General features: G+C 51.5%; 3 protein-coding genes across 11 annotated transcripts in view; 1 reads left to right on the top strand and 2 right to left on the bottom strand.

Moving 5' to 3' along the window:
• Nucleotides 1-7: 7 nt before the first annotated feature.
• On the top strand, nucleotides 8-7,626 carry Arfrp1 (ADP ribosylation factor related protein 1). 4 transcript variants are annotated; one of them, XM_004669514.3, is made up of 8 exons: nucleotides 8-137; nucleotides 509-661; nucleotides 918-1,005; nucleotides 1,215-1,297; nucleotides 4,779-4,860; nucleotides 5,176-5,246; nucleotides 6,363-6,463; nucleotides 6,540-7,626. In XM_004669514.3, exons 2-8 carry the CDS (start codon nucleotides 569-571, stop codon nucleotides 6,625-6,627), a joined length of 606 nt encoding a protein of 201 aa, XP_004669571.1. In that variant the 5' UTR covers nucleotides 8-137; nucleotides 509-568; the 3' UTR covers nucleotides 6,628-7,626. The 4 variants fall into 4 exon arrangements, with proteins under 4 accessions (XP_004669571.1, XP_045012285.1, XP_045012283.1 ...); XM_045156348.1 differs by lacking the exon at nucleotides 8-137 and adding an exon at nucleotides 147-330; XM_045156350.1 differs by lacking the exon at nucleotides 509-661 and having other exon boundaries at nucleotides 33-137.
• Nucleotides 7,627-8,454: 828 nt separating this feature from the next.
• Tnfrsf6b (TNF receptor superfamily member 6b) lies at nucleotides 8,455-9,624 on the bottom strand. The gene is made up of 3 exons (XM_004669460.2): nucleotides 9,405-9,624; nucleotides 9,109-9,303; nucleotides 8,455-8,750 (listed from the first exon to the last, which is right to left on the bottom strand). Exons 1-3 carry the CDS (start codon nucleotides 9,622-9,624, stop codon nucleotides 8,455-8,457), a joined length of 711 nt encoding a protein of 236 aa, XP_004669517.2.
• Rtel1 (regulator of telomere elongation helicase 1) overlaps nucleotides 9,601-17,845 on the bottom strand; it is a 56,387-nt gene continuing 48,142 nt past the window's right edge. The window contains exons 24-37 of one of the 6 annotated variants that reach the window (XM_045156341.1): nucleotides 17,669-17,784; nucleotides 17,328-17,451; nucleotides 17,066-17,216; nucleotides 16,839-16,987; nucleotides 15,813-15,908; nucleotides 12,777-12,975; nucleotides 12,450-12,590; nucleotides 11,786-11,902; nucleotides 11,304-11,528; nucleotides 11,056-11,217; nucleotides 10,813-10,959; nucleotides 10,622-10,725; nucleotides 10,445-10,521; nucleotides 9,601-9,737 (exon numbers count right to left, since the gene is read on the bottom strand). In XM_045156341.1, the coding sequence (XP_045012276.1) occupies nucleotides 9,707-9,737; nucleotides 10,445-10,521; nucleotides 10,622-10,725; nucleotides 10,813-10,959; nucleotides 11,056-11,217; nucleotides 11,304-11,528; nucleotides 11,786-11,902; nucleotides 12,450-12,590; nucleotides 12,777-12,975; nucleotides 15,813-15,908; nucleotides 16,839-16,987; nucleotides 17,066-17,216; nucleotides 17,328-17,451; nucleotides 17,669-17,784 (1,839 nt within the window). In that variant the 3' untranslated portion in view covers nucleotides 9,601-9,706. Of the gene's footprint in view, nucleotides 9,738-10,179; nucleotides 10,960-11,055; nucleotides 11,218-11,303; nucleotides 11,529-11,785; nucleotides 11,903-12,449; nucleotides 12,591-12,776; nucleotides 12,976-15,812; nucleotides 15,909-16,838; nucleotides 16,988-17,065; nucleotides 17,217-17,327; nucleotides 17,452-17,668; nucleotides 17,785-17,845 lie in introns of those variants that run through there. The other 5 variants (XM_045156342.1, XM_045156346.1, XM_045156343.1 and 2 more) reach the window with 5 other exon arrangements.

Raw genomic sequence — 17,845 nt, 5'->3', positions numbered from 1 at the left:
AAGTGTTTGCGCGCGTGGGCTGCCGGGATAAGGCTCCGCCAGTGCGCGTCCCGTCAGGCGCCGCGCCGGGTCAACGCCGGGCCGGCGGGGGTCAGGAACGCCTTGGCAGCTGCGGTCGGAAACTCGGGCGGGCGAAGGTAGGCCGAGGCGGAGTGGGGCCAAGGTCCCGAGAGCGGCGGGGCTGGGTTTCCAGTGTCCCTGGGGTTCCGGAGGCCGCGGGCCCGGAGTCCTGGCTTACCGTGAGTCCGCCTGCAGAAGGGCTGCCCGTCAGCTAGGCGCCCAGGAGCTCGTTGGCCCCAACGCGACTGGAAGTTACAGATGAGATTGCAGGTGCCTCGCGAAGGGTACAGGGAATAGGAACTTGGGAAGACGGGAGTCGAGTGGGTCGCTTTGCCCTTTGAGAACTGGAGAGGCACGAGGTGTATTTTGAAAGATGACCTGCAGTGGGAGTGGTCGAGAAAGAGTTAGGGGTCCGGTCACGGAGGCAAGGGCCGGATTCCTTCTCTAGGCAGCCAGCAGGACAGACTGACCACTGTGGAAGCGGGCAGGAGGTGGGTGCCAGGGCAGAATGTACACGCTGCTGTCGGGGCTGTACAAGTACATGTTCCAGAAAGATGAGTACTGCGTTCTGATCCTGGGCCTGGACAATGCTGGGAAGACGGTAGGTGCCTATCCTCTTGCCGCTCCCCTTCCCTGCCTGGTGTTTGTTTCATTTTATATGGGAATATAAACCCCTCATGAGACTATAGGATGGTCACCACCAACTTCCTGAAGAGCAGTAAACAGGTTGCTCTGTTTGGCTTCTTTCAGTTTTTTTTTTTTTTTTTAATATATAGCCCCAAAAGAGAAAGTTGGGGAATATACCCCAAAAACTATTCTGGCTGCCATCATCCAACCACTACCCCTTCTTTCCTCAGACTTTCCTGGAGCAGTCGAAAACAAGGTTTAACAAGAACTACAAGGGGATGAGTCTATCCAAAATCACCACCACCGTGGGTTTAAACAGTAAGGGGGCATCTTAGGGATGTGAATTTAGGGGGTCCCCTAAGGATGCTGCCATGTCCACAGCTCAGCTTGGCCAGTGGCCAATACCCTGTCTCCCTGGTCTCTGCCCAAGCCCCCTGGAAGTGGTTTACACTGTCCTCGTAGGGAGCTGGGACTCTTGTGTGTCGAGAACTAAGGTAATGAGATGGGTGATTCTATCCTCTCCCCAGTTGGCACTGTGGATGTGGGAAAGGCTCGCCTCATGTTCTGGGACTTAGGGGGACAGGAAGAACTGCAGTCATTGTGGGACAAGGTAAGATATGCTACCTACCTGCACACTTTTCTACATGGCACCCCCCTCCCCAGTCTCTTCTTCCACAAGAGCTCAGTTATTCACATTAGTCCTGAGCACTTTCTCCACAGGCCTATCTCAGACCCTAAACTGTTTCATTGTGATGAAACCTGCAGCCAGAGGGAGCAAGGAGTTCCCACAGGAGGGCCAGTCCTTTTCCTAATGGAGATTCCAAAGAAGTACCATTCACCTGACCTCTGACTAGGGCAACTCACAAAGGGATGCAGCCTGTCCTTAAGCAGGCAGTAGGACCTGGCATGTCCATAGCAAGAAGGCCAGACAATGACCAAATGTAAGAAGGGTGCAGAACCTGTGTCTTCTTTTTTTAAAATTTTTTATTTATTTATTTGAGAGCGACAGACACAGAGAGAAAGACAGAGGGAGAGAGAGAGAATGGGCGCGCCAGGGCTTCCAGCCTCTGCAAACGAACTCCAGACACGGGCGCCCCCTTTGTGCATCTGGCTAACGTGGGACCTGGGGAACCGAGCCTCGAACCGGGGTCCTTAGGCTTCACAGGCAAGCGCTTAACCGCTAAGCCATCTCTCCAGCCCAACCTGTGTCTTCTTAAGTGTCTATCTTGTTCTGGCTTGTCCCCTAGCTCTCTCTGGTGACCTCTTATGCATCTTGGGGAGGATGTTCTGAGGCAGACAGTACCTGCCTCTTCTTTTGACTTAGATTTTGGACATTTCTTTTCTTTTCTTCTTCTTTTTTTTTTTTTTTAATAAAGATGACCTTTAATCCTCAATCAAGGGGGCTGGGAAAATGGCTCATTGGGTAAGAGCACTTGCTGTGCAAACATGAGGTCCGGAGTTTGATTAGATTTTGGACATTCTGAGACTTAAATGTGGTGCTGTTCTCTGTATACATTCCTGGACTGGAGTCCATGCCCAGGCTCAGCCTGATACTGGGCCCAGCACTGGAGAGGACAGGCCTTACCTTTGCCTCAACAAGCCCCTGCCCCATGGGTTGAATATGTAGATGTCTCAACTACTCTGATGCTTGCCAGTAACTCTGTGTTAGAATTAAAGACCCAGGCCTCAATTTTGATCCCAGTCCCTTTTTCTGCGTAGAAATATGTCCTGCTTCAAGGTCTCTAAAATGACCTCTCTAGTCACCCAAGTTGGACAGAGGACAAATCAAGTCATGGAGCAGTAGCACACATTGGCTTGTCCAAACACCAGACACAAGTGAAGAGTCAGACCAGTTGACATTCTTGTCACAGGCAAGGTCTTTGGAGTGGACACTGAGATGAGTTCAGCATAGTATGTGTATTGTGGGGCAGCACGGAGGACAGAGAACAGCACAGAGGCAGAGAGGTTGGTTCAGATTTGGCCAGGAGTACAAGTCAGAAAAGCTGGCTGGGGCCACCTGCATGAACTAGTGTGACTTACAGTGCTTCTAGCAGTCAGAGTGGGTCCTGCCGAAGCCAGGCCTATCCATTTACTACTGGATGTACTGCCTCTGGGTAGCTTGGCCACTATGAGGCACACAGCTTATCTTTGCTCTGCTTGAATTTCCACCCCCATTGGGAAGTGGCTCTTCTTTTTGGGGTTGTATTCATACTGGCTGGGGTGTAACCTAGTGGCTGGCTGGTCCACCCTGTCTCCTGCCAGCTGGGTTAGATGTCATTGAACATGAGGAGACCACTAGGTAGTCCTGTTTTATGACTCAGTGGCTCTGCTGGTCATGTGCTGCATTTGGTTGGGGTAGGACTGCCAGCACCTGCAGCTGTAGAAGTGGGCAGCAGATTCCCCTTCCCTCTTTGGGAGGGTCCCCTGCCCCTACCTTGGTTCCTGATGCTCTGTCTAGGCCAAAGTCCAGTGCCTTAGAATGTCTCTCTCATCAGGAGAGTTGGTGTCTGAGCCTGGCATTTATACTGAGCCATGTACTGCCTACATGACACAAGTCCTTGGTTATAACATGAATCTCCTGTGCTGATATGACTTTACATAGGATCATGAGCTGGCATTTCATGCTTGAGGTATCCTTGTTACTGCTGAGGAGACATCCTTGTACACAGGTTGCTTCTCATTTCCTTGAAGGGATGACATCCCAAGGGTTCAACAACATTGCTTCTGTGAAGCTGGGCTGCTGGCAGTATCTTCATCAGCCTTAGTGATTGAAGCCTGCCTTGCTAAGCCTGTGGTCTGACACTGTGGCCGTTGCTCTCCACAATCCAGCAGTGTCACTTATTGAGCACGTAGGTCTCTCCAGCGGATGCAGTGGTTGACCTTGATAGGAACCAAAGTCTTCATTCCCTATATCCTTGCCTAACTGGCTTAGGCTTTTGTGCCCATTGTGCTGATATCCATAGATCTGTGCACAGGCCAGGCCAGAACTTCTCAAATAAGCAGGGCCAGCTGGACTGCCTGGTCTCTATCCCTTGGGGCCCTTCTGGAGAGACTAGTGAGTGCAGCTGTTGTCCACTTCAATCTTGTTCTAACATGTGTAGCTACTCCAACCATTAGCCATGCTTGGATGTTTTCCCTTTTGTATTTGTGCAGGGTCTGTCATCCTCTGTTCCCATCCCACATGCCAGAAGTATGATTATCAGTGGGTTTGGTGAGCCACTCCCATCTCACTGGCTGCTATTGGGCTATCTCCCTGTGTCTGGTGGACAAGATGGGTGGCTTGTCCATAACGCTTTCCTCCTGTTGCCTTTCTGTGGAGCCGCAGGTGCTGCCTGGTGACTCATTGAACTTGCTATAAACCTGTGTCTCTTCCTACTATGTAGGCCTCCACAATAGGACCTACCAGCTCCCAGGTCTTTAGCAGGATGCGGACCCACTGCCCAGCCCTGAGAGTTGGCAGCCTCTGTGCCAGGTCTGTTGCTAGGCTGGAGTAGTTGCTGGTAGGTCTAGCTGCAGAACCCTGGTTTTTTGGAGCAGGAACTCAAGATTGATGTCCCCTTGTTACTTGGATCTCCACTTCTGAATCTGCCTTACTCATCTAATCCCAGTAATGCTGTCACCACTCACTCTTGCTTTTGGAAGGTTGGTATTTGCAGCCTGCAGAGGCCTGAGTTCAACAATTTCATCTCTGCCTGTGAGGGCCAGGCAGCTGTACAGGCAGTGCTGAGCTCAGCCATGGGCTTCTGGTGGCTGTGGTTGGGGCTTCTTCCCTGACCCTGTCTTCACCTGTCTTTCAACACCATCTGGTACGGGCTGCAGGTGGGCTCCCAGGAGCAGCACCTGGGCAGTGGGGAAGCTGATCACCCAGCCAGGGTCAGGGTATCTTCACTACTGAATCCCCTATCTCCAGAAAACTTAGCAGGCCTTTCTATTGGGGCTGTATCTATTTCCTGATTATGACCCTTGGGTAGCAGAATCCTATTACTCTGACTCTTGAGGGTCCCTCCTAGTACCTGAGACATGAACCTTTGCTGCCTAGCTGGCTCAACTATGGGAACCTGTAGCCCCCAACTTCCATCACTTCTTTCTAGTACTATGCGGAATGCCATGGTGTCATCTATGTCATTGACTCCACCGATGAGGAGAGACTGTCAGAATCCAAACAGGCATTTGGTGAGTAGCTTGGCACCTTTCAGCAGGAGTGGAAGGAGACTGAGGACCTATGTCTAGTAGTCTGTGTGGGGAGGGTCTGGGGGAACATACAGGTCCAGTGTGGACCTCTTATGTGTCTGGAACTGGTCTTGAGGGAGACTAGTCCAGCATCTGGTTGCCAGTGTAAAGGGTCCTGACTATATTGCTTGGGCTGCCTGGTATGCAAGGGAAAGGGTGGAAGGGAGCTGTCCACACCCTTGTCTGTGGGCCCTGGACAGAACCTGCAGTTTAAGGCAGGGCACAAGGTGAAGGCACTGCCTCTCCTGCTCTCCTCAGAGAAGGTGGTTGCAAGTGAAGCGCTGGACGGTGTTCCCATCCTGGTGCTGGCCAACAAGCAAGATGTGGAGGTGAGCCCCACTCTGCCTCACCAGAGCCCATGTCCCCACTGCAAGAGGAGTGATGTGTGCACCCTCAGATTTCTGAAGCCAGTTTTCTGTGCCTACACTCTCTGACCACCACCAGAGAAAGACCCCTTTTCAAGGTCCCTTTTGCCCAGTATCCTCATGATCTCTAGCTTTCATCTTAGTTCCTTTTTGGGTGGCAAGAGCTCCCATCACTAGGGCAAGCACATCCCCACTACAGGCTCTTTCACAAGGCACTGTCTTTTCTAAAGCCAAGACAAAGGGCTTGTAGCTTCAGGCACCCCAGAGGCCTCTTCCTACTTTGCAGGATGCCTTCTCCCCACTGGAAGTCAGTTGTGCTCTGTGTCCTCCAGTGTCCTTCCAGAGAAATCTGGAAGATCCAGGTGGTAACTCTGAGTTCAGAGAAGCTGGGGGAGGGCTGCCTGAGGGCCTGTATTTGCCAGCTCCCCTGAACTTGGGGACTCCTGTGAGATGATGCTGCCCTCAAGACTACTGGGTGCACAAACCCTTGTCCTGCTGAGTAGTTCTGTATAGAAGTAGTTGCAGAAGCCATGTGGCCACAGTGTCTGGAGGTATGTGCTAACACTGGAAGTGCTTCATTTCTCTGAGATGGCTCTGCGTGCACTTTGCCCCATTCTACATGGTCTGTCCCCACTTTCTTGATTCCTGTTCCTGTGTTCGGAAACCAGTAATAAGAGAGGGGCTTCTAGTATGGAGCAGAGTGGCTCAGGGGCATTGCCTAGGAGGAAAATCGAACAGAAATGCCTCCACACACTACCATGCATTCCCATTCCCATAGGAACTGCCTCTCTTGGCATTCTGACTACCAACTCAGCTCAGTATTATAGCTGCTCTGGAGACAGTCCTTGTGTGTGTGTGGGGGGGGGGGGGCACACATTTCTTGGGAGTCATGTGGACTTCCAATCCCCTGATCACAGTCAGCCAGCAGATTCATGGGCTAGTTGAGGACACCAAAACTAGTCAAGCTCACCCTAGTGGTTTCCCTGCCATGAAGGTCTGTTGCTCTCCAGAGAACCCTACTGAGCAGCTGAATAAGGCTGGATGATGGGGCTGCTCCTCAGGGCTTTGTCTCCTTGCCAGACCTGCCTTTCCATCCCTGACATCAAGACTGCATTCAGTGACTGCACCTGCAAGATTGGCCGGCGAGACTGTCTGACTCAGGCCTGCTCTGCTCTCACGGGGTGAGTAGGGACCTCCTCACCTTGTAGGGTCCTTGGGGCCAAGGCAGTTCCCACTTCACACCTATTATCTCTGCAGCAAAGGAGTGCAAGAAGGCATTGAATGGATGGTGAAGTGTGTTGTGCGAAACGTGCACCGGCCCCCACGGCAGAAGGACATTACCTAAGTACCTGCAGCATTCCTGTCTGGATGGTTCGTCCCCTAGTGCTGAAGAAGCAGGCTCCTTTGCCACCGATCTGGGAACTGAGCTGGCTTTCTTTTCTTTCATTTATTTGTTTTGTGTTTTCTCTAAGACAATTTTTTTCTTTGTGACTGGAGAAGTGTAGGCATCCAGAGGCTTCTGCTGAGAGACGGGCATACAGCCACTCCAGGTCTACACAGACCCCACAGACCTGAACCCTGCCTAATGTTCCCAAGGTCTGGGACCCTTCCAGCCCAGTCAGCGAGGAGGGTTAGGGGCAGTGAGTTCATCCCCAAGCTTGCCTTCTGGCCTGTTACAAAGTAGAAACTGAGGGTAGCCTGGTAGAAATGGTTTGGCTCTGGCAGCTGCTCTGTCCAGCTTTACAACCCTGGAGGAGGTAGCCAGGATGGGTCCTGGAACTGGTCTAGCTAATGGTTTCACCTTGAGAAAGTCTTAACCCATATCCCTAGAGGCCAGCATCTCCCTTGAATTTCTTTTTGGTTTTGTTTTTGAGGACAAAGTGTCTATAGCCCAGGCTGACCTGGAATCTTTAGTCCTCTTGCCTCTACCTCCTGGGATTACAGAAGTGGGACATGCCTGCTTTCTACTTGGTTTTGAGGCATCCTTGAGACAGTTTCAGAACTCCCTGGACCAGATTTCCACCACTGGCCCATTCTCACTTAGCTTTAATCTCCAGAAAAGAGAGATGATGTAGAAATGCTGAGAGGCCAGGTCCTTCTGGGTGTGCATGTTCATATAACAACCCCCCCCCCCACGCACACACATACTGGTTAGGTGTTGTCTAGTAAGAACAGTCTGGCCCCTGGCCAACTCAGGTGTTTTGAATTACGTGTGCTGGATCTGAGCCCCTAGGGACCAGCAGCCATGTTGGGGCTGCCATACTCAAAAATCCTGTCAGGCTGAGTGCCCTGCCTTCCCAGTGTATCCAGAGCAAAGTTGTAAAATAAAGACAGTCTAACTGGCTCCTATTTACCCATCCCTCCAGGTAGCCAAAGGGTGGTTTCCTGCAGTGCATGGTAGTTGCAATAGGAAGCTGCCATCCTGGGGGGTCCCCGTTTGGCAGGTAACAAGCAGCAGCTTTTAGGGATCTAGATCTGGTGGCTCCTTGTCTAAGGTTAGGTTACCCCTTCCCAAGCCAGGCTTGGGAAAGGGTGACTGGAAAGGGTATGAGTCAAGAGCAGGGAGTGGATGCATCTGTTTGTGGGTGCTGTGACTCACGGGAAGGTTCTTGGTGTCCTCTCAGGTGTATCCTGTAGGCTGGGTCTCCTAGCTTTAGGAAGAACCTGGTCTTCATGGAAAGTAAGAGGGTGACTGGGGCCCGTTTTCCACTTCCTAGAGTCTGGAAGCCACTTCTGAGGCTTGTTTCTCAGAGAGTAGTGGGCATGAGGGACTGGTTGGGCTCATTCTTGGGAATACTCTAGGAATTGGAAGTGAGTTGAACTCAAAAGATGGGCAGGTTGAGGGGAATTCTTCAGCATAGGGACACCGTCAATTTTGTCAGTTACTAGGCAACATAAGGGACTCATGGAATGAGTGACTCCCACAGTAGGCAGGAAACAGAGAAGGGCCTTCTTATGGATGGAGTCATCCTTGTGTCTAGGAGCCAGCCACTGAGGAACCTACCAGTCCCATAGCACCCAAGAGTGTCGTCCCCCATCCCCCCAGCTCTGTGAGCAGAAGCACACCTTGGGAACAACTGGTTTTATAAAAAACAAACCTGAAGATGACTTTGAGGTTGGGGCAATGTTGGCTGGGAGTATAATAAATAAAGTGCCTCGGGCAGGGAAGAGCTTAGTGGAGCTTGAGGAAGCGTGCTTGTAGACGCCTCTGCAGCCCAGGCAGCCTAGCCTCATGCAAAGCCTCAAGCAGCTGTATCAACAGTACCTTGTCTTGAGCCCCACTGAGCTCAGAGAGCTGCTGTCGCAGCTGTAGCTGCAAAGCCATGAGGGCCTCCTGTGGTGGTGGTGGTGTTGGTGAGCTCCTTTTCCCTGGGCCTGCCAGGACCTGCTGCAGCCTCTGCAGCCTTTTGAAAGAAATGTCCTGAAAAGCCACGAAGTCCATGACAGCCTGCTCACATTCCTTGGTACCTGCAGGAGAGTCAGATGGGCATTCAACATGTCGAGAAGAGAAATCCCTGCACACTAAACAAATGATGGGAGTACATAAAGGCAAAAGGTGAAAGCACCCATGGAGCATAGCAGCCATTCAGAGAAGCTCCATATTATTAGGTCCTGTACAGACCATGGGGCAAGTACACTGGGAAAAATTAGAGGTGGGGTGTGTTATAGGACTAAGAGGTTTGCCATTTCCAGTGAGAAGAGAATGGAGCATGCCTGTGTCCCTTCCCTAGAGTTTGTACAGAATGTCCCCACCCCATAAAGCTGTATTACCTCCCTAGCAGAAACAACTTATCCTTGTACAACTGTCCTACCCAAAGTGGCTCACCTGACCATCTGATTCCAAGTGAGAAGCTGGTGCAATTTGTGCACAGGGTGTCACGGAAAGAGGAGCCTGGCACGTTGATGGCCAAGCCCATGGCTGTGCAATTGCGGTGGGGACGGCACTGTTCTGAGCTGGAGCTACTGGTCGAGAAGGTTCCTGTGGGGCACGGCCTGCACTGTGTGTTCTGGCTGGGGGTGCCTAGCACAGAGGTGGTAAGGAAGGGTCAGGGGGAGCTAGGGCCTTCCCCTGCGATTGTCATCTCAAGCTCTAGCAGCCCCGCTACCCCTCCCAGTACCCACCAGGGACAATCACACCAGCTCCAGGTGGACAGGGTGTGTGTTCCAGGCAAAAACCTGCATGCGAGAAGAAGCCCGGACGGCATCGACAAACACGGTTGTGAGTGGTATGACAAGTCTGCACCTCCTCCTCGTGCTCCCCGCAGATAACATTGCAGTAGCGGCAGCGCTCCAAGAAATTCCAGAATTGCGTGTAATGGTGTGGTGGGCATGCAGTGCACATCGTGGGGCGGTCCCGGCGGCACGGCTGTTGCACGAAGGTGCCTGGAGGGCACTGGGCACATGCCAGCCACTCCTGTGTATCCTTATCTCGCCACTGGTAGGTGGGTGCATCTGCTGCTGTGCGTAGGGCCAAGGTCAGCAGGACAGGCAGTGCCCATCCCTGCATGGTCTTCACCGGGGCGGACACGGTATCTACACAGGCTCTCAGCATTTAGAGCGTATTCCAGCTCTGGTGCCAGACAGGGCTATATGGGCTAGAAAGGGCGGGCCAAACTCCCACGCTTATTGGGAAACCCCGCTTCCACTTTGGCTAGCAGCAGAGCAGTTCCCAAGTGGGTGAGGCACCTCCCAAAGCCACCCTGCATTGAGCTAGAGCAAGGCCGGTGGGAGAGGACCTTGTGGGAGAAGGGGCACACAACTGCCGAAAGGAGATGGTGTCTCAGGTGTCTGCAAGCTGGCCAGACGTAGAGAACAGTAAGTGCAAAAGTCGGGGAAAGAACCTTCCCAGAACTGTCCCACACATTCCAATCCCCCAAATTCAGCTGCAAAGACACCATCCTGACCACTAAGATTTTTATTGAACAACTTGTCTCTTGAATATGTGGTACAGAGCCCTGAGGCACCATTCACAAAACAAAACTCGCCCACCTCAGAATACAAGGTAGCTTATGACTCTTCACAGGTACAGGTGCCACCGGACAGCCAAGGGCTGGGCCTGTTGTGAGCACTGTAGTGGGTCAGCCTCCATCACTGACCACACCAAGGAGTGACAGGGCAGTGTCCAGCCACATTAAGGACCCCTAGGGAACATAGGTGCTCACTGAGGCTCCAGCCAGAAGACCTGCATGATGCTCTGTTTCCTGGTGGTAGTGCGGCAAACTGGGCACATCCTAGAGGCCTGTAGAGACATGGACGGGCACTACAGCCTAGTACAGCCCATCCCTTTCAGCCCACCAGCTGGGAGATGCCTGGCAGAAACTGAAGGGCCAGGCACCAACCTGGAGGTGAGGTTGCCAGCAGGCCCAGCAGCAGTGGAAATCACAGGAAAGGCACTGGAAGAGCACTGTGTCCTCTGCCCTACAGTCTGGGCACATAAAACCTGCTGCTAGAAGGGATCTGTGTGAGTTTGCTCTGCCTGCTTGGTACACCACCATGGCCAACAGCCCCTACAGCCCCTCCTATTGCTTACTCCACTCAGGCTTTATGTGCCCGGGGGCCTGTGGCTGTGTGGATACTGTGGTCGTGTCATCAGCCCCCATACACTTGGCTGGTCTCTGTCTAAAGAAGGATGAGATCTTGCTCTGGGTCTTCCCAGGTTTCTCAGATGTTGAGGGGCCTGCAGATGGAAATAAAAGAAGTTGGCAATGTTTTCCTTAGGCTTTGTGAGGGAATAGAAGGATGGGCAGAAGGCACAACATGTGTGGGCCCCTACCTGGTTGGGGGTCCCTGTGGACAAACTCAGGAGACACAGCCGTGTTCTCCTCCTGAGGACAAAGCTGCCCCACGCCGCCACCTAAGTTAGGCAAACCCATCAGGTCTGCACAGGTCTGGAGGAAGCGAGGCTTGTGGTGGGGACGCACGAACATGCCAAACCCTGTTGGAAGCTTCACTTAGTCTCTGTCCTTCTTGCACAGCCCTACCATCACCCCCATAACACCTGTCCAGCCCAGGGGCCAGTACTTTGCAGCAGAGTGAAGTCCTCAGGCTTTGCAGTGGTCAGTGCTGCCAGCACAAGCAACACTCTTTCTAGGTCATCATCCTGTTTGTATGCCCTCAGTGCTGTCACAAGCTGGCTGTAGCCTGCAGGCCCCAGGGCCTCACGGACATCTGCCAAATAGGTACTCACAGCCGACTGGCCAGGTTTCTCCACTCCAGACCCCACATGTGAACAGCTGTTGGAGTCTCCTGGTGGGAGAGATGCACTGGGAGTTCAAGAGCCCAGGAAATTGCTCCCTCCTGTATTTCCAAGATATGAACTACTCAGGACAACTAGGGCGCAGAAATGAGAGCAGCCCAACAGAAGACCCTCCCCCCCCCCCCCCGCCCCGCAGTGATTCCTTAGTTCCACTGATGGCTCTGTTTCAAAACTACTCTTGGAAAATTTAAATGTGAACCTCTTCAAGGATTGTAGGTCTCATCTGGGATCTGAACAAGCCAGGTACCTTCATGGGATGCTTGGATTGACAGATGGAGCCTTCCCTGGTTCAGATGCTCTCTGGAGCCCAGCTGTCCGTCCACACCCTCAGACAAGGTCAGCCTTGTCTCAGACTTCCTGCTTCCTGAAGAAACATGCTCCTGAGACTAGGCCTCCTCAAACTGGAAGGAACTTTGACATACATGCTTCAAGTTTGGTGCATTACAGCTGTCTGTGCAGTTGGGTGGGCCAAAATGTCACCCATCAGCTGAGGACCCAGACAGTGGGGCCAGCTCACAGTCATGAGTACACACACCAGGCACTTCAGTGGATATCAAGTAGAGGGTGGGTCTTCCCTGATGAAAACCCATTGGAAATACTTGCTATGGGGTAGACTGCTGTGAAGCCAGCAAAGCAGGCACTATCCCTCTGGAGGAACCAGCTCAGCTGTTCATATGGGTCAGAAGGACAGGTGCATTGCACCCAGGACCCTGGCATATGCACTGAACTCCCTATGGGCAGATCTCTTTCTGGGGAAGGGATATAGCTTATCTAACAAGTAGTGCTATACTTTGGTGACAGGGGCAAGGAAGCTGGCCAACCAAGAGATAAGGGATACCCACTATGCCCATTCCAGTTATCACCTGCCCTTTGGGTCTGAAATTGAGGGTCTGGCCTGGGGCCTTGCTCACTGGTGGTATCTGGAGCTGGCTGTGCCCAATCTCCATGGGAAAGGTTGTGCTGTGGCTGGTAGCCACAGCCTTGGCCTGTTAGCTGGAAGCAGATGTCCCCAAATTGCTGCTTGTGGTGGGGTCGTACAAACTGGTAAAAGCCTGTAGGAGGGAAAGGGAGTTTCTGAGCCTGTGGGCTCCATGCACTGTGACCACAGGGATGGGGGTTCTGTGGATCATGGCCCACCTACCAGGATCTTTCTCTAGGCCCCTAGTGGTACTTCAGGACTGCCCCACCCCACAGCTGTCATTTTGTGCCCATGACAGGAGGTCTCTAAGCCAGGGCACCTTTGAGCAGGGTATGCTTCTTAGGGTCTCCAGCAAACAGGCAGGTGAGGGAGGCTGACAGAGCTTCAAAGTCATCAGAGGCCTTGTAGTGCTGCAGGGCCTGAGTGAAGGTGTTGAAGTTGGCGTGGCTTAGTGCCTGCTTCACAGCCACCATGAACAGCTTGGCTCTGTCCACCTGTGCACTAGCCACTGGCTCCTCCTGCAGAACATATGACAAAGGGCCTCATCAGGCTTGTCCTATCCATCCTGTGTCTGCTGCCTATAAACCAGCTGACAATGGGAAAAGGGTGCGGGGGGGGGGGGGGGGCGGAGGTCACTGGAGAATCGAAGTCCGGTCCTGGTGTGCGGCTAGGGCCAGACCTGTCTGGGTTACACCAAAGGCAGTCAGAGCCTCTTGTATGACTCCCTGACCCACAGCAGGTGTAGTTACAGCTAAAGTCTGACAGTTCACATCAAGGGACACTTCTCAATAAGCAGCACCCCACTTCCATACACCTCAGCCCCAAAAGAAACTTATGTAAATGAAAGCAGGGATGGTCCAGGCAGTTCTCAGAGCCCAGCCTCTCCACAGCCAGCCTACTTCCTGATGTATCATCCCTCCTGGGGTACCACCTGGCTCTTCCCAGCAGAGGGACAAGGACAAACAGTAGCCATACTGGGGGCTTTCCCGCATGCAAGGGCTTCCTGGCTCAGGCTGCAACTGAGCTTTTTCATTTGCGATTAGGAACACATACCACCTTGTGTGAGCAGGTCAGCATATGCACTGGGCAAAAGCCAGCACCAAGCCACTTTGTGCACTATAGTTGGAGGAGGGGGAGATGGACCAGTAACAGTTATAGGCCCCACAACAAATGTGTTGAAGGGCCAGGCCACATTCGTTTGAAAAAAAAAAATCCACAAAAATAAACTAAAAAGGTCTCAAGCAGGGTGTGGTGGCATAATGTCTGTAATACTAGTACTTGGGAGATGGAGGCAGAAAGGAAAATCAGGAATTCAAGGTCACTTGACTACACGGTGATTATGAGGCCAGACTGGAGAAAAAAAATAAAAGGAGAGTCTTAGGGGCTGGAAAGATGGCTTCATGGGGATAAGGCATTCACCACATAAATCTAAGTATGTGAATTTAGAACCCCAGACCCCACGTAAAAGGCAGAAGCCATGGCAAATTTCTACAGTCTCTAGCACACAGAATTCAAAACTGGGAGATGAAGACAGAATTTCCTGGAAGCTCCTAGACCTGCTAGCCTGTCGAAAGCATCACGGCGAATAACCAGAACTAGAGATCCCGCCTCAAGACAGAAAGCAAGGGGGGGGGGATCCTGGAAAGTTGGCCTGACCTCCACATGCACACTGTGGCACATATGTGTGAGCATGCATGTGCATACACACACACACACACACACACACACACACACACACCAAAAAAAAAAAAAAAAATTTAAAGAGGGCTAAAGATATGGCTTAGTAGTTAAGGCATTTCCCTGCAAAGTCAAAGAACACAGGTTCGATTCTCCAGTACCCAAGTAAACCAGATGCACAAGTTGGTGCATGTGCCTGGAGTTTGTTTGCAGTGGCTGGGGGCTTTGGCATATCCATTCGTTCTCTCTCTCGAATAAAATAATTTAACAGAACGGAACACACAGGAGCCATAGACTGTTACCAGAAAATTTTCAGTGCCGGGATGGGATACCTTCCAGTGAGTTGTTGGCCAGGGATATCCCTGATGCCCCCAAAACATTATAGGCCACTGCTGAGGCCCTTGGTTTCCTACCAGAAATAAATGAGAAGACCTTATTGCTGAACACTCCACATACTCGGGCTGCAAGGTCACTGAGAAACCCTGCTGGAGCTGAGCTGAAAACCACCTCCACGTAGACCAGTTGGAAAAAGCCACACTGCTCGCAGTTCAATGGTAAAGAGAGAAATCACCAGTGAAGATACCCAACAGTGGACACAGCAAGCTTATATTTGGCCAGCCATGCCAAATGAGCCAACTGGTGCAATAGTGGCATGTCTGTTATGGGGGAAACCAACTGCCCTCTACATTGGACTAGAGGTCCGCTCCATGGGAGGAATATATCCATGATACTGAAAACCTACAACAAGGTTAGTCATGACCCCTAGGGGTATAACATCTGCTGCTGTCTGGCTAAAAGTATATACTATCCTCACCAAGCTGCCCAGTAAGCACTTCTTATGATGTTCATGCCCATAAATTACTTTCACTTTTGGTTAGAGAACCTTTTCTTTTCAGATGGCAGTGACCTTGGGATGACTCAGAAGGCACCATGGTGCTGAGAAGATATGACAGAGGAGTGCTCAGCACTGAAATAACTCAATCACACCTTCCATGGCTCAGGGTCTGTTGCGGAAGAGGTGGCAGAAAGAATGTTAAGAGCCAAAGGAAGGGTAGGACTGCTCACAACATGATCCTCCAGACACAAAATGGCCTGGATATCCATGACCTCAAAGTGCCTGACACTACCTATACAAGACCATCATAATAGGAAGAAAAGATCATGACATCAAAATAAAAGAAAGACTGATTAAGCAGGGCGTGGTGGTACACAACTTTAATCCCAGCACTAGGGAAGGGAGGCAGAGATAGGAGGAGCGCTGTGAGTTCAAGGTCACCCTGAGACTCCATAGTGAATTCCAGGTCAGCCTGGGCTATAGTGAGACCCTACCTTGAAAAACCAAAAAACCAAAAGAAAGACTGATTGAAGGGGGAGGGGATATGATGGAGACTGGGGTTTCAAAGGGGAAAGTGGGGGGAGGGAAGGAATTACCATGGGATATTGTTTACAATTATGGAAGTTGTCAATAAAAAATAATATAAAAAAGAACATAATAAAAAATAAAATAAAGAGTCTCATGCTGCCTATAGAAGGGACTATAAACTGGAACCCCCAAATTCTTAACATCACAGTTATTCAGGAAGTATGGCCACATACCTACTCAGTTGGGGCTATGGACATCAGCCAAATTTCCTGACCTGCCCACAAGCAGCCAAGATGGGGGAGATAACTTACGTACCGAGTGGCTGACCAGCCTGACCTTTTTCTTTCCTCCTCTATGCTCAACTGATGGTCTCTTCTCACACCGAAAGGAAAGGGTTGAGGAGCTGAGTGCCTGAGGAAGAAATAGATGTGGTCCAACTCAAACTCAAGAGTACCAGAGTACCTGTGACATCCTCCTGAAGCTCCAGAAACCATTAGCTAGAGCCTGAACAGAGGTCTGAAGGGGGGGGTACTATGCTCAAACTCTGGTGACAACACTAGGACTGTCTCTCTTTTTTTTTTTCTTTCAAATTTTTATTTATTTATTTATTTGAGAGTGACAGACACAGAGAGAAAGACAGATAGTTGGAGAGAGAGAATGGGCACGCCAGGGCTTCCAGCCTCTGCAAACGAACTCCAGACGCGTGTGTCCCCTTGTGCATCTGGCTAACGTGGGACCTGGGGAACCGAGCCTCGAACCGGGGTCCTTAGGCTTCACAGGCAAGCGCTTAACTGCTAAGCCATCTCTCCAGCCCCTAGGACTGTCTCTTTTATGGCATGTCTGCAACCCTTGTAGCTTGCAGGGAGCAGTATAGATATACACAGGTGACATGTCTGTGGTAACTGTAACTGTCCATGTCTGGGGCTCATGCCAGAGGCCTACAGAGTGGGAATGGAAAGATGAGAGCTCCATCAGAACAAGGAATTTACATACATGCATTTAGGTAAAAGCCTCAAGGGAAAAGGAGTAACATGAAATCTCACCCATACATCCCAGGTCTGGACAAAAATCAGCTTTAGATACAGCAGGTGGCAGAAAGTGCCAGATTGAATGTACTGTGGCAGACTGACCCACCATGGAACTACAACATGGTGGTGACATCATGAGAGCAGAGGAACACCTCTGCCTAGAAGCGAAGGGCCTGGGATGAGGCACAGAATGGCTGGGGATGCTAAAATCTCCCACTAGTTCACCTGCATGCTGGGAAAGAGATCTAAAGAAGTACGTGAAAGGTGTTTATGGCCAAATGAGCAGGGCCATGTCTATACACAGCCACCCTACCCTGCTCTGCACCTCCTCCCCAGGCATCTCGGCCTTCTGTTCACTGTGTTCCAAGGCAGCCAGAAGCCCAATGGGCTGTTGCTGGGCAGAGACTGGCTGTTCATATTCCACACACATGCCGCTCTCAGGATTGCTGACAGCTGGTGACTCTGTAAGTGCATACACAAAGCTTATCAGAAAGTAAGGCTGCTGAGTCTACCACATGGCCTATACTTAGCCTCACCTACCTGTGGACCTCTGCCTTAAGCTGGGCACATGTAAATCTAGACACATGGCTTTCCTGGTGGACAGGAAGGGGCTGGACAATGTAGCCACTCCGACAGCAGCTTCTCCCTTAACCACACTTGAGGCTGTAGCATGGGGGGCTGGTGCAGGTAACTGTAGAAACATAAGGATAAGTGGGACTTGCTTCTATGGCTCCTCAGAGAAGGGACCTTAGCCCCTCCTTGAGCAGATCACAGGCAGTTACTAGGGCATTTGGGAACTCACAGTTTTCTTAGCAACACGGAAGAACTGGGACACATCTCGGACAACATGGCCAAAGTTATCATACACCTTGAGGTAGGGTCGCACCCAGGAAGGCAACTGGGCCCTGGCATCAGCATAGCCAAACCTAGAAGGCATATGGCCATCAGTTCCAGTCCTCTGCCACAAGGGCTAAAGGTCAGCCCTACCACATAGCCAAGTCACTGCTCTTAGGTCCCAAAGTGAAGGAACAGTTCCTACTAGCAAAGCCAGAAAAGCTACTAGGGGGTCTCATGTAGAGAAGTGTCCAGGGGCCTTGAAGTAATATGAGGAAAAGGAGGTGGCCAATGGAACACTGCCTGCACCTGTGGTCACATAAGAAGACAGCACCATAATCGTGTCGGTGTCGGATAACTCGCCCAATGGCCTGGTTCACAGCCCTGGATGCCTGCTGCCGGTACCACTCCTGCCCAGAGAGGAACTACAGGAACAAGACTTGGTCACAAGGGCTCTTGAACTCCAAACCCACCCACCTCCAGCCC

This window comes from Jaculus jaculus, chromosome 8 (genome assembly GCF_020740685.1).
Source record: "Jaculus jaculus isolate mJacJac1 chromosome 8, mJacJac1.mat.Y.cur, whole genome shotgun sequence".
NCBI classification, from domain to species: Eukaryota; Metazoa; Chordata; class Mammalia; order Rodentia; family Dipodidae; genus Jaculus; species Jaculus jaculus.
This window is presented reverse-complemented; position numbering and strand designations above follow the sequence as displayed.

Coding starts and splice junctions, on each gene's coding strand:
- Arfrp1 (XM_004669514.3), top strand. CDS start 569: ATGTACACGCTGCTGTCGGGGCTGTACAAGTACATGTTCCAGAAAGAT. Junction 1,006..1,214: donor CACCACCGTGGGTTTAAACA/GTAAGGGGGCAT, acceptor TCCTCTCCCCAG/TTGGCACTGTGGATGTGGGA. Junction 5,247..6,362: donor CCAACAAGCAAGATGTGGAG/GTGAGCCCCACT, acceptor TCTCCTTGCCAG/ACCTGCCTTTCCATCCCTGA.
- Tnfrsf6b (XM_004669460.2), bottom strand. CDS start 9,624: ATGTGCACTGCATGCCCACCACACCATTACACGCAATTCTGGAATTTC. Junction 9,304..9,404: donor AGCTGGTGTGATTGTCCCTG/GTGGGTACTGGG, acceptor CCTCTGTGCTAG/GCACCCCCAGCCAGAACACA. Junction 8,751..9,108: donor ACTTGGAATCAGATGGTCAG/GTGAGCCACTTT, acceptor ACTCTCCTGCAG/GTACCAAGGAATGTGAGCAG.